At 41.9% G+C, this 16400-nt stretch overlaps 1 protein-coding gene across 1 annotated transcript; it reads left to right on the forward strand.

Annotated features, from left to right (window-relative positions):
- The first annotated feature begins 1853 nt into the window (after positions 1 to 1853).
- On the forward strand, positions 1854 to 16356 carry LOC123941860 (uncharacterized protein C6orf201 homolog). Its single transcript, XM_046005643.1, has 3 exons — positions 1854 to 2046; positions 9952 to 10150; positions 16098 to 16356. Exons 1-3 carry the CDS (start codon positions 1854 to 1856, stop codon positions 16351 to 16353), a joined length of 648 nt encoding a protein of 215 aa, XP_045861599.1. The 3' UTR covers positions 16354 to 16356.
- The last annotated feature ends 44 nt before the right edge of the window (positions 16357 to 16400 follow it).

Below are 16400 nucleotides of genomic sequence, written 5' to 3' on the forward strand. Positions count from 1 at the left end.
ATGAAATATCATAATTATGGCCTACTTCTGATTTCAGTCATTAAACCAGATGAGTAGAAACACTCCATCAGTTGCTATGTAGAGCCATGATTAAGAACATATGGTGGGGATGAAGGGTACAGTATAGGGAATATAGTCAATGGAATTTTAATAGCATTATATAAATATATCTTCATCAATTTATATTGATATATAAATTTATATATAGCATTATATATAATAGCATTATATATATGTATCAAATACTTTATATTGATATATCAGTTTATATATAAATACATATATAAATTTACACGCAGTATAAAGAATAATTTTAATGTATCACTTCCTTGGCCTGTTGAATGGCTTAAAACATGGTCTGTTCTTTTCGGTTTATATAAATATTTAGAGTAATACACTCAAGTTTGCTTAGAAGAAAGAAGTCTCCATCTATCAAAATATTCTACCCCTCCTCACTTCCACCCATTCCCTTCTCTTCCCAAAAACACCTGTGACATTATAAGAATCACATTCCATTGAAGCGGTTCTGATTCTATAACATATTTTAAGTATATTTAAAATAAACTTCTTTGTGTATGTTTAAAAGTTTTAATTTTTAAGTTTGCAAATGGAAAATGAACCCGAAAGTTAAGAAGTGAAAGTTGGTATCTTCTGCTCTGGGCACTAACATATCCTACGATATAATCCTGGAGTTTTGTTTTTTTTTTTCAAGATTCTTATTTATTTATTTGACAGACAGAGATCACAAGCAGGCGGAGAGGCAGGCAGAGAGAAAGGGGGAAGCAGGCTCCCCGCTGAGCAGGGAGCCCAATGCGGAGCTCGATCCCAGGACCCTGGGATCATGACATGAGCCGAAGGCAGAGGCTCAACCCACTGAGCCACCCAGGTGCCCCAATCCTGGAGTTTTTATAGTCTTGGCCAAGGGGTTTTACGTTTGGTAAAAAGCTGGCCAACTCTCCCAGCCCTTGCCCTCTGCATGCCTGGCCCCCATGGCTCTCCCCGTATCTGATCACTTTGCGATTCCCAGCCAGTTCATGGGACAGAGCAATGGCAGTGAGCCCGGACCCCTGGGTGGAGCATGCTGAGATCAAGCCGTAGCTAGAATCACCCTTAGTATTTGCATGTTTGCCCCAAATCTGGGAGGAGCCCGTGGCACCTTCTGTCTTGCTCTGGGCTGTGCCATCGAGTGTGGGAGCTTAAGAGGATTTAGTACTTCTGTCCGGGGTCCACAGTGAAGCATGGCTTCTGCCAGTCAAGCTAGAATTGAGCATTTGGTTTCCTCTCTTCAGTTTGGAGAAGAGAATAAGCAGCAGGTGGGCTCCTTACCTGTGTTAATCTGGACATTTCCTCAGTTTGGGACGATGGAGCCCGTTCCTCAGTTCTGCTAGGGAACTGAGTTGATGTCAGTGCTCTCCCTCAGGGCCCGTCTGTCTGTGGAGTCGTAATTAAGCACACGCAGGCGGCATGGCCCCGGCGGAGCCCCAGCGGGAGAAACGGCACTGGACGCGGGCACCCTGGCCTCCCCTCATCCCTTCGGGAAAGCGCGCTGTTTTCCTCAGGTATTGCTCATGTTCAGACAGGAAACCGGAGTTTCTGCCTGAAATCCCTGTAAGACTTGGCAAGGTGTTTTTGACTGGCCGATTTCCTCTGGTTTGAAGATAGGAGGAGCACTCAGGGTTCCAGGCCAAGGTCCGGGCCATTGTGACTCTCAGAACGCGAAGCGATCAGAGACCAGAAAAGGGATTCCATAGCATCTCCTCAGAGATGGAGAAAAGTGTGGAGAAGGAACAACGACAAGGGGTCCCACCTTTTCAATCCTCTGTTTGTTCTTGTCTCGAACTCAGTGGGTCATCATGGGGACAGCCAAGAACAACCACTTCCCACTGAAACTTCCTCTCCTAGACAAACCCAAGACCCCGAAAAACTACGCGCAGCCCGAGGTTCTGTGTCACACCTTCGAGACTCTGTCCAGCCTTCACAGACTGCTGCCTAACCATCTGATGGAGAAACTTTATTCCTACAAGAGTGAAGAGGACAAACAAAACTGTACGTGGGTAGAGGGCGCTGTGAGCTCTTTTAACAAGCACACACCTTACATTGGCACAAACTCCTGCTTCTTTTAGCCACAAGAACTGTTTTGTTTTTGTTTTGTTTGAGAGAGAGAGAGAGAGAACCCCAAGCATACTCCCCGCAGAGCGCCAAGCCCCACAGGGGACTCGATCTCATGACCTTGAGATCATGACCTGAGCTGAAATCAAAAGTTGGATGCTCAACCGATAGCCACCAAGGTGCCCCAAGAACTGACTCTCTACATGGCAGGTGTGGTCCGTCCTGGAGACCCATGGCCCCATGGAGACCCATGGCCTGCCCAGCGATGGACTCCACCATCACTCCTTCACATTTCCTTTCTTTCACTGGTCTTTTATGAGCAGGGATAGGTCTGTTACTCTTCTCTCAGCAAAGCTTACCTATGGAATCATGGAAAGTGGACTAAGTGGGAAATAACCACTAAATTTTAAGGTATAGATGTGATTTTGAGATGAGTGAGAGAACTTCAAGTTGAAGGTCAGGCCTTTGCTCTCTTTCCTGCTGCTTCTTCCTCCATTTGTACCTCCCCAGAGAGAAGCCGGATATTCCCCCCCAGCCCCCGAGGCCTACAAATGACCTTCCCTTTCTGGAGTTTGGAGTGGCCCACCATTACTGGAATTCCATCAGGACAGTTGATAACTGGACTGATTTGCAGAATTGAGTGGAGTTTGGCTCCCGAATTGTTCATGTTTCAATGAAGGGCAAAGGTAGCTGGTAGCCACTTGCTCCCATGAACTTTAGAAAGCGAAGTAGCAGCTGCCACAGTGATTACAACACAAGTCAGGGGTAGGAAGGTTTGATGGCAAATTTGTCCATTTGTATTCTGGTTAGTCCTTGGTCCCTGAAAACACAGTTTTATGAATTGACCCCAACATCTAGATTACACTAACAATTACATAAAAATAATCAATATAAGGAACCTACTAGAAGTGATACATGTCATAGGCAAGTCACAAGACGAAATGCAAATTATCGATAAGTACGAAAAATGTTCAAACACTCTGGTAATGGAGGAAGTAGAAAAAAAATCAAGGTGGTACTTTTTATGCCATCATACTGCTCAAATCTTGAAAGATCAATTGTGATGAACATGTGGGGAAATTAATACCCTCACAATTAGTATTAGCATACTTATTGATTCAGACTTGTTTTGAAGATAATTTGAAAGTCTTTGTCAAAATTTAAAATGTATGTTGCTGACTTATTAAATGAGTTGAACTTGGCAAAGAGTAAGCAGAAAATCATTTTCATTTTTCTCACAATTTCCCCCTTTGGCCCATTCTCTTGCTCTTTGCTCATCACCTTTGGGTGAAATTACAAGCAGACCTTACAGCTTTCCTGGTCGTGTTCATTCAGATAACAAAAAGTCCACTCTAGTGTCCAAATTCCAAACACCTCAACCAGACTAAAAACCTCCCTGCTCCCCACTCCTGTGATGTGATGGGGTTTTTTTTTGTTGTTTTTTTTTTTTCTATTGCTCCTTCCCTGCTCCCTGGCTGATATTGGGTCAACAAGGGTGAGGGTAGGAAGAACTGAAAAGACTTCCTTGACTGTGAAATATCAAATTGTCACCAGTCATTCATACCTTCTAGGGATGGCTGCTTTCCAAAGCTGGCTTCTTTTTTCCTGGGCATTTGGTGGGTTCTCTTGCTGGAGCTCTCTCATTCACTCCTCCTGCTGACATTTCCCCTCTCCCATCCCCACCCCTGCCCCAGCTTCTGTGGGCTGTGCTCCCAACGTATTTCAGTGGAGATTGCCTCACTGGTTGACAGAAGCCCTCTTGAGAGCCTATTCAAGATAACTCAAAACTAACCCATTTCGAGGGAGTTTGCATATAACATGTAGAAAACTTGACCCCCTGTCCTTCACACCTTCACCCAGCTGGTGAAAATGCAACCGCCTCCCAACACGGATCTTTTGTCTCTGTGGCCACAGGCAGTGGTGCTCCTAGCCAATTATCTTATACTCTGAGGTGTTAGGGTTGAACTGCATCCCCCAAAATGATATGTTGAAGTCTTAACCCCTCAGTATCCCAGGGTGTGAATTTATTTGGAAATAGGGTCTTGAGAGAGGTGCAGATTTAGTTAAGATGAGATCAGACGGGAGTGGGGTAGGTTTCTAGTCCAACACGACTCTCCTTGTAAGAGGACAGAGATACAGAGGGAGGAGATGGCCCTATGGCAACAGAGGCAAAGACTTGACAGATGCTTCTGCAAGTCAGGATAGCACCAGGAACTGCAGCAAATACTAAAACCTAAGAAGAGGCAAGGAAGAATTCTCTTCTAGAGGTTTCAGAGGGAACAGGGCTTGGTTTCGGACTTCCAGCCTCCAGAACTGGGAGAGAATACATTTTTGGTTTTAAGCAACCCAGATAGTGACACTTCATTATGGCAGTCCTAGGAAATGAACACATCAGCCCAGCTCCCCAACTGGTTCTTTTATTTTTTACTTGTTTGCTTATTTATTATTTTTTTTTTTAGTTTAAAGTTAGGTCACATATAGTGTAAGATTGGTTTTGGGAGTAGAATTTAGTGAATCATCATTTACATGTAACACCCAGTGCTCAACACAAGTGTCTTCTTTAATGCCCATCCCCCATCTAGCCCACCCCCCCACCTCCCCTTTAGCAACCCTCTTAATTATGGTCTCTTATGTTTTGCCCCCTTTTTTTTAAAGATTTTATTTATTTGTTTTATTTTATAGAGAGAGATTGAGAATAAGCAAGTGAGTGGAGGGGCAAAGAGGGAGAGACAGGGACGAGCAGACTCAGCGCTGAGTAGGGAGCTTGACACGAGGCTTAATCTGGAGACCCTGAGATCCCGACCTGAGCTAAAATCAAGAGTCCAGTGGTCAACCAACTGAGCCACCCAGGCACCCCTTCCTCTCTGTTTTTATCTTATTTTATTTTTCCTTCCCTTCCCCTATGTGCATCTGTTTTGTTTCTGAAATTCCACATATGCGTGAAATCATATGATTTTCGTCTTTCTCTGAAAGACTTATTTTGTTTAGCCTAATACACTCTAGATCCATCCACATTGTTGCAAATGGCAAGATTTCATTCTTTTTCCATTGTATATGTATGCTACACCTTCTTTATCCAATGTCGGTAGAGCTGCTGTAGACATTGGGGTGCAGGTGCCCTTTCAAATCAGCACTTTCGTATCCCTTGAGTAACTGTCTACTAGTGCAATTGCTGACTTGTAGAGTAGTTCTACTTGTAACTTTCTGAGGAACTGCCATACTGTTTTCCGGAGGGGCTGCACCAGTTTGCATTCCCACCAACCTTTTCTCCACAGCCTCGCCAACATTTGTTGTTCCCTGTCTTGTTAGTTTTAGCATTCTAATTGGTATAACTGGTATAACTGGTATTGATTTGTATTTCTCTGATGCCAAGTGATGTGGAGCTCTTCTTCATGTATCTGTTGGCCATTTGTGTGTCTACTTTGGAGAAATGTCTATTCATGTCTTCTGCCCATTTCTTGACTGGATTTTTGTTTTTTGGGTGCTGATTTTGATGAATTCTTTGTAGATTATGGTTACTAGTCCTATATCCAATGTACCATTTGCAAGTATCTTCTCCCATTCCATAGATTGCATTTTGGTTTTATTGATTGTTTCCTTCACTGTGCAAAAAAAGTCTTTTATCTTGATGAAGTCCCAATAGTTCATTTTTGCTTTTATTTCCCTTGCTTCCAGTGATGTGTCTAGTAAAAGTTGCTATGGCCAACATCAAAGAGGTTGCTGCTTCTTTTTCACCTCTAGGATTTTGATGGGTTCCTGTCTCACAGTTAGGCTTTTTATCCATTTTGAATTTATTTTGTGTGTGGTGTAAGGAAGTGTTCCAGTTTCATTCTTCTGCATGTGGCTGTCCAATTTTCCCAACACCATTAGTTGAAGAGACTGTCTTTTCCTTGGATATTCTTTCCTGCTTTGCCAAAGATTAGTTGACTGTAGAGTTGTGGGTCGCAGGTCGTTCTCTTAAAGTACCTTCATCTGCCAGGTGGAGGAGAGGTGCTACGGTGCACAGCATTACAACTCAGCCTAAAGAAATCCTCACATGCCTTAAAGAATGTTTAGCTTTTTCTTGTTTGTTTGTTTGTTTTTGAAGATTTTATTTATCTGTCAGAGAGACAGCACAAGCAGGGGAAGCAGCAGGCAGAGGGAGAAGCAGGCTCCTAGCTAAGCAAGGAGCCCAATGTGGGGCTCGATCCTAGGACCTTGGGATCATGATCTGAGTCGAAGGCAAACACTTAACAGACTGAGCCACCCCAGCATCCCATGTTTAGCTTTTTTTAAAATAAATATGTATGCTGTATATAGGTAAGAAACTCCCATCTACCAGATTTTCCTCAGACTGTGTAGCCTTAGGACAAAACTGAGACAACAGAAAACTCACATTTTAACCTCCCATTACATACCCATGCCCTTTGACTTAGCAGTTCCCCTTCCAGTTAGTGTCCTAGAGAAATTATTGCACCTGTGCACACAGATGTAGGAAGGAGTGTGTGTGCTGAAGCATTGTTTATCATGGTGACAGATTATAAATAGCTTCATGTCATTCAATGGCAGAACAATTAAAAAATGGATGCATCCTTATTGAGGAATACTATTAAAAAGGAAGCTGATGTTTAAATATTTACAAAACACACTGTAGAATATTAATAAATAAGCTGCAAAATAAGAAACACTGATTCCATTTATATGAAAAGAAGACTATATACCTGCACTACAAACATGTGTGTACACACAGAGGGAAGAGCTCTGGAAGGAGATGTATCACATTCCAGCCCTTGGCTACCTCTGGAGAAAGAGGAATGACATGTTCCCTTTAACTATGTATACTACTTTAAGTGGTCTGACTTTATTCCAATGGAAATTTATCCTGTACTTTTGCAATTAAAATGCAATTTTACCATTGAATATGCATTCAGTGTTTATGTGAGGTTGCAGAATCAGGTTTTGACTCTCTCGTGATATTTCAGTTATATGTTGATTTCAGTTGTGTTCCCTTAGCTCGCCAATGAAGACACTGATAGGTATTGATACACCTGTAGCCACTGAGAGTGTTCCTGCCAGGTAAAACCGCCGCTCATGAGCACTGAGTTCGCTTTGTTTCAGAGGGGTTGGGCTGCTTGGACTCCTCACTGTGGTTGGAAGTCAGTTGAAAGTGAGGTGAGGTGAGGTGCTAGGTGAGCAGAGGTGAACGGCGTTCTCAGGGAGAAATGTTTCCTCAGAGTCCCGTGTCCTTGAAGGACCTGGGCCTGAGGCAGAATCCAGTCATTGAGGGGACATTAGCCTCCGAGACCTTGAATTCTTCACTCAAAGGCTGTTTCATTTCCAGACTGCCATTTCCAGTGATTGCCTTGATCTGCAAGAGATGACCCCATTTCTCACACTTTCATCCGTCAGATCATGAATTCAATAATGGATACCAATGACTCCCTGCTACATGTCTAAAGCCTCTGTCTAGCCGAAATTTCACCTGGCCTTACAATGGGTTTTATTTCTTCTCATGCCAGCCCCATCTGCACCTGCCGGGGAGCTTTGCCTGCATTAGACTGTATTTATTACCCAGAGCCATCAGAAATAAAAAAGAAGAAAAAAGAACTAAAAATTTATAGTTAGAAACACAGGGTCTTTTTTTTCCCCCTGAATTTTAAATAATAGGAAGTTAAATCATATGAAAAACATAAAATGAGGAATGAGGATCCATGATATTATATACATTTAGATCTAACGTGCTCAGATAACTGTCCCCCAAACATCACAAGCCTCTGTGAGCCACCGTCTTCCTCCTCTACTCCACTCCCAGCACAGCAGCATAAGGAGCTATCCTGCGATCATGTTAGTATTGGTTCTATGATGTTTTTTAAAGATGGTCCAAACTAGTGTTTCAATGACTGGCACCAAACCAAAAACTAGAAAGTGGGAAGAAGTTTAAGGCTTTTGTATGTTGTTTTTAATGCTTAAAAAGAGGACTCTCTTGGTTAATTCACTGCTTCCCACACCCCCGACACCAGATACTTCAGGAGGCTGCGTAACTGGATACAGGGAAGGACGAGTAGTTTCCAAAAGAGTGAGCGGGCTGGGGAAGGAGACTAGTGGGGCAGCTCTCGAAGCAGTGTGTGCATGTATGTGTGTGGTGCATGTGTGTGTGTATGTGCTGTTCACGGGCTGGCCGACCACCGATGGCCCCCAAATCCAAGACTTCCGTGTGTAGACTGAAGAAGACAATTATGATGTGTGAAAGCAACAAATCATTTTAAAGCCTGAAGTTCTAAGTTACCTACTTTTACTGCCTCTGGTAAACACACACACACACTGGCTTGTGTACTTGGTTCAGGTACTTGTGTACCTAATCTATGCTGATTTGTCTTGTGATTACTAATTCCTCCACCCATTCTTCTGTCCATCCATTCGCCCATCTCACATGCATTGCCCTCCACACATTAAAATAAGAAATACAAAACCATCCAAGTAGCTCATAGTCCAATATACCTAAAATGTCATCTATAAATTGATATTCAATATTATTATACTTCCAATAATTTCTTTTTAAATTAAGTTTTATTAAAGTGATCTCTACACCCAACACAGGGCTCAAACTTTCGACCCCGAGACCAAGAGTCACATGCTCTTCTGACTGAGCCGCCTCGTCCAATAATTTCTTGAGGCATCAAATACCTGAGCTGGGTTAATTAGTTCAGTTTAATATTAACGTCAGCTTTGAAATTCTGACAACCAAAGCAGACCATGTGCTCTTCCTATGATTCCAATGCCTGGGAGAGCTTCTGGGTGCCCCGCTGAGGGATCCTGAACTAATACACTGCTTGTAAGAGCAGTAGGTAGAAGCTGTCTGGGCCAGGCCTGGGACCACTGGGCAGGAGCCCCAGATTCCAGCCCTGTTTTTGACTCACTTGGAAGGATTTTTAGGCCTCTAAGGATCAATCTATTAATCATGACATCATTTAGTCAGATTGCCCAGCTATGGCCCCTTGGTTCAATTCTTGGTTCATTGGCGTCTGTGCCAATTACCCTGTCGGGTAGAGACCCATCAGTGGTTCAGTCTGAGAGACAAGGGAGGCTGGACGAGTTCTGATCTAATTTCTGATCTAATTTCTATTGTAATTAAAATGCAACTTTACCATTGAAAATGCATTCAGTGTTTCCTGAATCCCCGGCGCTCAACTCCTCTTCCTGCATTAGGTTGATGACAGCGTCTTAATTTCTCATACACCACGGACAAAGCAGCCTGAACACTGACTGTTGATCTTCTGATCATTACCAGTTGGCAAAGAAAAAGCTTACACTACAGTGTAAGTCAGTTATGTCACTAAATCCATAGTGTAGTTCTACTGACTCCTTTCCCTTCCTTTACTTTTGGTAGCAGGGCTGTCTTGATGAAGGATGCAGGGTATTGAATCACATTCTGGCACCAGCTCTTGGTCCCATGAGAGGAGCATTTGGCTAGGGGCCAAATGAGGTCAACGCGAAGCCACGCATGTGATGTAAATGCAGAGTGTGGTTAACATCTCTGAAGATAGAAATAATTATGCAGTCAATTGTCATTAATTTGAGAATCAGGCACAAATTGCTTAAATAGACTTCAGTATTCGTGGTGGTGCCAGCACGTTGGTTTGTATGTTCATTCACTCATTCACTTGCTCTGCAGTCTAGTAGATGTCTGGGACCAGGCTCGGGTCTAAGTGGAGCTCAGGAATGTTTTTGCAGTGAAGGCATGGCAGCTCAATAGCAATTATGAAGTAGCATAAATACTCTTTCTCAAATGAGTGCCATGTTACTCTTGCTATGCAAACATGGAAAGGCACGCTGAATCACAGTAAATGTTTCTTCTATTACTAGGTCAGAATTCTGAATTCTCTGGCTTAGAAAGGATCTTAGCAAGACATCAGTTCCCAAAAGAGATTAATGTGACCCCGAAGCCAAGTAGCATGCCCCTGTGGAAAAGAAAATCCATCAACAACTCAAATGGTGGGTGGAAGAAATGCTACTTATGGAATAAAAACTTGGAGGTACCTCCAATGTCAACCATAGCTGTCAGGTAGGTGTCTAATTTTTGTCTGCTGCCAACATATTTGGAGATATGCAGGATGACCACAGACTCTCTTTATGCCTTAGCTAAAAAAATGACTTAATGTGGTCTTTGAGATACATGGTGGGCTTGAGAACAAGTATGGCCCTTTAAGCACATAAGCCCCATTTTCACCCAGCCAAGTGCCTGGAGCAGTCCTCAATGAGAGAAAACTCAGGGACACAGGAGTGGGTGTGTGTGTCCCCCAAGAGCCATTGCATTGCAGATTGGTGAGCAGAGATCTAGCAGGGCTGGAATGGGATTCTTGGAGAGGGACCCAATACTGAGCTATGGCCCTTTTATGCTGCATGAGTCAGGAAGCAGCAGCTCATCCCCAGCATGACCAAGGGCCCAGGATCCAATAGCTTAAATAGTAGAAACTTGGCTTGATCTGTCCTCTGCCAGATTTTACATGGACAGAAATGGGAGCCATCTCAGGGTCTTCAAAAGAGGGATGATGGGATCCGATCCAAAAACTCCCTGCCTGTTGGGGAGCGAGGGTGGTGGCAGTGGAGGGGTGGTGAGCCTCAGACCAGATGGTAACAGCGGGGACGTGGATTGCCTGGATTCTGACACTCGAAGTTATAAGCTTTGGGGGACCTGGTTGGCTGAACCAACATTCAGCATCTGACTCTTGGGTTTGGCTGGGGTCATAGTCTTGGGGCCCTGGGATCGAGCACCATGTCTGGCTCTGTGTTGGCTGTGGAGCCTGCTTGGGATTCTTGCTCTCCCTTTCCCTATTGCTCTCCCCCTTCCCGCACATGCACTCTCTCTAAGAAGAAAAAAGCAAGTTATAAGCTTTGGTTCCTTGGCAAATTATCTTTGTTGGTCTGCTTCCTTCCCTAATTATGCCAGACAGATGATGTCTCCATATTTGTTTCTTTAGTATTGCTGTATGTGTTGCTGTACAATACCTAATAGAGGATTTCTAGTTAGTACTTAGTGGGCATTCAAAACATGTTGCCAGGCTGACAGGAGAAATATGTAATTTGCTATAAAGAGAGTTCTCGGGGCACTTGGGTAGCTCAGTGAGTTAAAGCCTCTGCCTCGGCTCAGGTCATGATCTCAGGGTCCTGGGATCGAGCCCCGCGTTGGGCTCTCTGCTCAGCAGGGAGTCTGCTTCCTCCTCTCTCTTTTTGCCTCTCTGCCTACTTGTGATCTCTATCTGTCAAATAAATAAACAAAATCTTAAAAAAAAAAAAGACAGAGTTCTCTCTGCTTTGAGGGTAACAGACCCAGGCAGAGACGTCCAGCTCATGAATTTGCCTGTAATAGACACTCTCACTGTGATCATTGTTCTTTGGAAATAATTTCCTTGTCTACTTTTTTACCCCATTATCCTCAGTGGCATAACTTGACAATTTGACTTAAAAATTCATTTTCGAAGAAGGCAAATATATGTTATAAAAGAATTAGAACAGTGGTATTTTCTCCTTGAACAATACAAGGCACTAAATTTGTATCTAGATTAAGAGTATAAGTTATTTTAAGTGATGATTCCTGATGACTTAAGATTATTTAACCATACTTTGGAGGCCTATAAAAAAAGAGAAAAAAAGCAATTTCACAATCATGGAAAGTTTATACACCTCAATTCAGGCCATAATGTCTTGACATGAACTAATATATTTTAATTTACATCCTAGTTTGTTTGGTTTCTGAAAAAATAGCTCGATTGTTAGAACATAAGAAATGACATACTTATTCACCTTTTCTTCTATGAATATTCATTGGCTTTCCTTAAAAGCTAGGACTCATAAAAGCAGGCATCCTTTACTTTACATCCTTTACTCTTCACATTAGGGGAAAATAATTCAGTATTTTGTTGGCTGTTGGTTTTTGCAGGTTACTTTTATCAGTTTGAAGAAGTTCGTGATTGTGGCTGGTTTGCTTAGCTTTTATCATAATGGATACAAATGCTTTCTCTCTATCCATCAAGTTGATAGTATTTATCTTTACTGTTAATGGTGAATTGTATTGTTTTTAAAAATATTTTTATCACAGTAGAATATACACAACCTAAAACTTCCTATTTTCCCCATTTTTAAAATGTGTACAGTTCAGTGGCATTAAGTACATGCACATTGTTGTGTAAACCATCATCATTGTCCATTTCCAGAAATTTTTCATGTTCCCAGACTGAAACTCTGTCCCCACCAAACATTCACTCCCTATTCTCTCATCCCTCCCGTATCTGGCTTTTTGTCTCTATGGATTTGCCTAATCTAGACCCCTCAAGTAAGCAAAACCATACAGCATTTGTCCTTTTGTGTCTGGCTTATTTCACTGGCATGTTTTCAAGGTTCATCCATATTGTAGCCTATGTCAGAAGTTCCTTCCTTTTAAAGGCTGTATATTCCATTGTCTGTATATAACACAGTTTTTTTAAAGAATTTATTTATTTATTTGACAGACAGAAATCACAAGTAGGCAGAGAGGCAGGCAGAGAGAGAGGGGGAAGCAGGCTCCCCGCTGAGCAGAGAGCCCGATGCGGGGCTCGATCCCAGGAACCTGAGATCATGACCTGAGCTGAAGGCAGAGGCTTAAACCACTGAGCCACCCAGGCGCCCCTATAACACATTGTTTTATCCAAACAAAAAACCCCCACCACTTACTGAAAATGTCATCCTTTCCCTGTTGAATGGTCTTGGCACCCTTGTCAAATCATTTGATCATCAAAAACAACAATATTTGAAAAAAAAAAACAACAAAAAATGACATTTGATCACATATGCAAAGGTTTATTCTGATTCTCTATTCTAGTCCATTGTTTATATATAGGTCTGTCCTTACACCATGCCACACATTGTGTGTGTGTGTGTGTGTGTGTATGTGTGTGTGTGTGTGTGTGTATATATATACATATATATATATATGTTATATATTATTATTCCATATTGGAGGTCCAATATTTGACATGTGTTTATGATTGTTATATTTTCTTGCTGTATTGACCGTTTTACTATCATGTCTTTATCTCTTATTTATAAGTTTTTTAGACTCCTTTGTCTGATATTAGTATAACCATCCCTATTCTCCTTTGCTTACTATTTGCAAAGAATATTTTTTTCATCCTTTCATTTCTAAACCATGCATGTCCCTAAATCTAAAGTGAGACTCTTGGGGCACCTGGGTGGCTCAGTGGGTTAAGCCTCTGCTTCAGCTCAGGTCATGGTCTCAGGGTCCTGGGACTGAGCCCTGAGGGCCCCCTCCACGCCCCCCCCCCCCCGCATCGCTCAGCAGGGAGCCTGCTCCCCCCCATCCCTGCCGCCTGCCTCTTTGCCTACTTGTGATCTCTGTGTCAAATAAAATCTTAAAAAAACAAAAAAATAAACAAAGTGAGACTCTTATAGGCAGTATATTAACTGAATCCTGACTGGTTTTATTATCCATTCTATCAGTCTATGGTTTTTGGAGAGTTCAATCCATTTACATTTGAAGTAATTATTCATAGGGAAGCACTTACTTTTGCCATGTTGTTTTCTGTATGTTTTACATAGTTCCCTCATTTCCTGCATTACTGCTTCCCCTTGTGTTTAGTTAATTTCTTATACTCACACATTTTGATTCTCTTTTCATTTCTGTTTATCTTCTATGGGTATTTGTGTGTGTGTCTGTGGTTACCATGGGCATTACATAATAACATCCTAAAGTTGTAACAATCTGTATTATAGATGATTAACTATATCTTCTATGTAGTTGTAACAATCTATAACAATGTATCTTTGTTACCAACTGAACTCAATTGCTGCTCCACCTCTCACTTATGTTATTTATGTTACATATTCCTTTTATATGTTGCATATCCATTGACATATATATATTACATCTTATGCATTTGTCTTCTAAATCCTATAGAAAAAGTAGATTTGCAAACCAAAATTATAAAAATACTATATTTATATTTGTGCATGTATTTACCTTCACTGGAGAACTCATTTATTTATGTGGCTTTGAGTTACTATCCTTTCATTTCAACTTGGACATCATTTAGTATTTCTGGTGGGGGCAGATCTAGTGGTAATGAACATCCCCAGTTTTCATGCAGGAATGTCTTAAATTTCTTCCTTCTCTTTGAAGATGTAGAGTTTGCCAGATGTAGGTTATCTCAGCATTTTAAATATGTCATCCTAACTGCCTTCTGAACTGTAAGGTTTCTGGTGAGAAATCTAATAAACTTATTGGAGATCACTTTATGTGATGAGTTGCTTTTCTTTTGCTGCTTTCAAGATCCACTCTTTGTCTTTGACAGATCTGATTATAACATGCCTCACTGTAGGTCTGTGGATCCTACTTAAAGTTCATTGAACTTCTTGGATTAGTATATTCACATCTTTCTTCAAATTTAGCCATTCTTTTTTTCAAATAACCACCCTGTCCCTTTCTCTCCTCCTCTCCTACCTCACTCCTTCTCTGCCTAGGACTCCCATTGTGTGTACATTGTTTGGCTTGGTGGAGTCTGTCCCATAAACCTTTTAGACTCTATCCACTTTTCTTCATTCTTTCTTCTTTTAGCTCCTTGAACTTGATCATTTCATATGACTTCTCTTTAAGTTTGCTGATTTTTCTTCTACTTGTTTGAGTTTGATGTTGAACCCCCTCTAGTGAATTCTTCCATTCAGTAATTATAATTCCCAGCCCAGGATTTGGTTTAAAAAAATAATAATGTGCACCTCCTTTGTCAATACTTGTATTTTCTTCACGTGCTGCTTTCCCGATGCCCTTTAGTTCTTTGTCCATGTTTGCCTTTAGCTCTTTTGAGGTATTCAACATTTTGAAGTCCTTTTCTAGTAAACCTGATCACTTTTTTTGGCGGGGGGGGGGGGAATATTTCCGGGATTTTTTCCTCCTTCGAGTGGGTTGTTTTTGTTTCTTTGCACACCTTATAATCCTTTGTTGAAAATTGGGCATTTTTGCAAAAACAAGTTCCTCTTTCACTGATGGGTAGACCTTCTCTCATGAGTGGGCCTGTGAGTCTTCAGATTAGCCCAGGACTTCTCAGGTGTTTTCTGGGCATGCTTCCTGTCTAGGCCTGTATGTTTGTTTTTGTTTTGTTTGTTTGTTTTTAATTTTCCCTCAGCTGCTTTCAATGTCTAGAGTCTCCAGCTTCTTGTCAGGGCCTTAAGAGCTCTATATGATTCCTTTTCTATGATCTCCTTCCCTGCATTGGAGGGTCTGCAGTCAGCTTGTATCTTTCATGTGTTTCATTGTGTGCCACTGCTTCTCGTGGTTTCTTGACTCACATCCAGACTACGCCAACCTTTTCCTCCTAAACTGTGAGTCAGGCAAGACAGCAACCAGTCCCTCAGGCAGCCCACACACAGCCCAGAAGGTTGCAAACAAAGTTCACTCTGTTCCTTCCATCTCAAGGCAGGAAGCTAGGAATTAGGTGCATTTCTTCCACCACACCATGCAGGGTAGCGGGTGGGGCAAGGGCAAGTAAGAACATCACCTACAAGTGTCCTACAATTTTCAATGTATATTTTCTTTGTTGGACATTGACTGGTTTGCTGTAGATGTTTGGCTTCTGTAGTTTATTTGATGTTTCTGCAGAGAAATGAGGGTATTTAGGAGAGCAAAACATTTCATGCCAGTTTGGCAGTCACTGGAATTACACCCTCGTCCTCAATAGATATGACACTAATTGAAACAGGAAGTTACAAGGATGGTTAAGGGAGTTTGCAGGTATGCCTTTTATAATATACTACATTGGACAAGAATGAAGACTATGTCATACATAATTATATAATAGCTGATCCAGATCACTGCTTTTATTTCCAGTGAAATAGCCCCATCTTCCCTTCTTGCCTTTTTATTAAATTATGGGGAAAAACATGGAACTAAGATTGTCATTTCTTTTCTTTTTGTGTGTGTTTCTTTTCTAATACTGCTACTGCTCCATTTGCTCCCTTGCTAGATGGTTGAAGAAGAACATGCAACCCACGGAAGACCTTCAGTCAGTGATCCAGAGGCTGCTGGTGTTTGGGCCAATTACGTCCGTCACCCTCTGTGGTCGGCAAAGTGCTATCGTGGTGTTCAAAGACATGACTTCAGCTTGCAATGCTGTGAATGCTTTTCAAAGCAGGACCCCAGGCACCATGTTTCAGTGCTCCTGGCATCACAGATTCATGTCGAAAGACGTAAGACTCCCTATGACCCAAATCTTAACGTAAATTCTTAAAGCTTGTGGTACGGAACTGGTTTGTCATCGGGGCTCTAG

Source organism: Meles meles, chromosome 5, assembly GCF_922984935.1.
Source record: "Meles meles chromosome 5, mMelMel3.1 paternal haplotype, whole genome shotgun sequence".
NCBI classification, from domain to species: Eukaryota; Metazoa; Chordata; class Mammalia; order Carnivora; family Mustelidae; genus Meles; species Meles meles.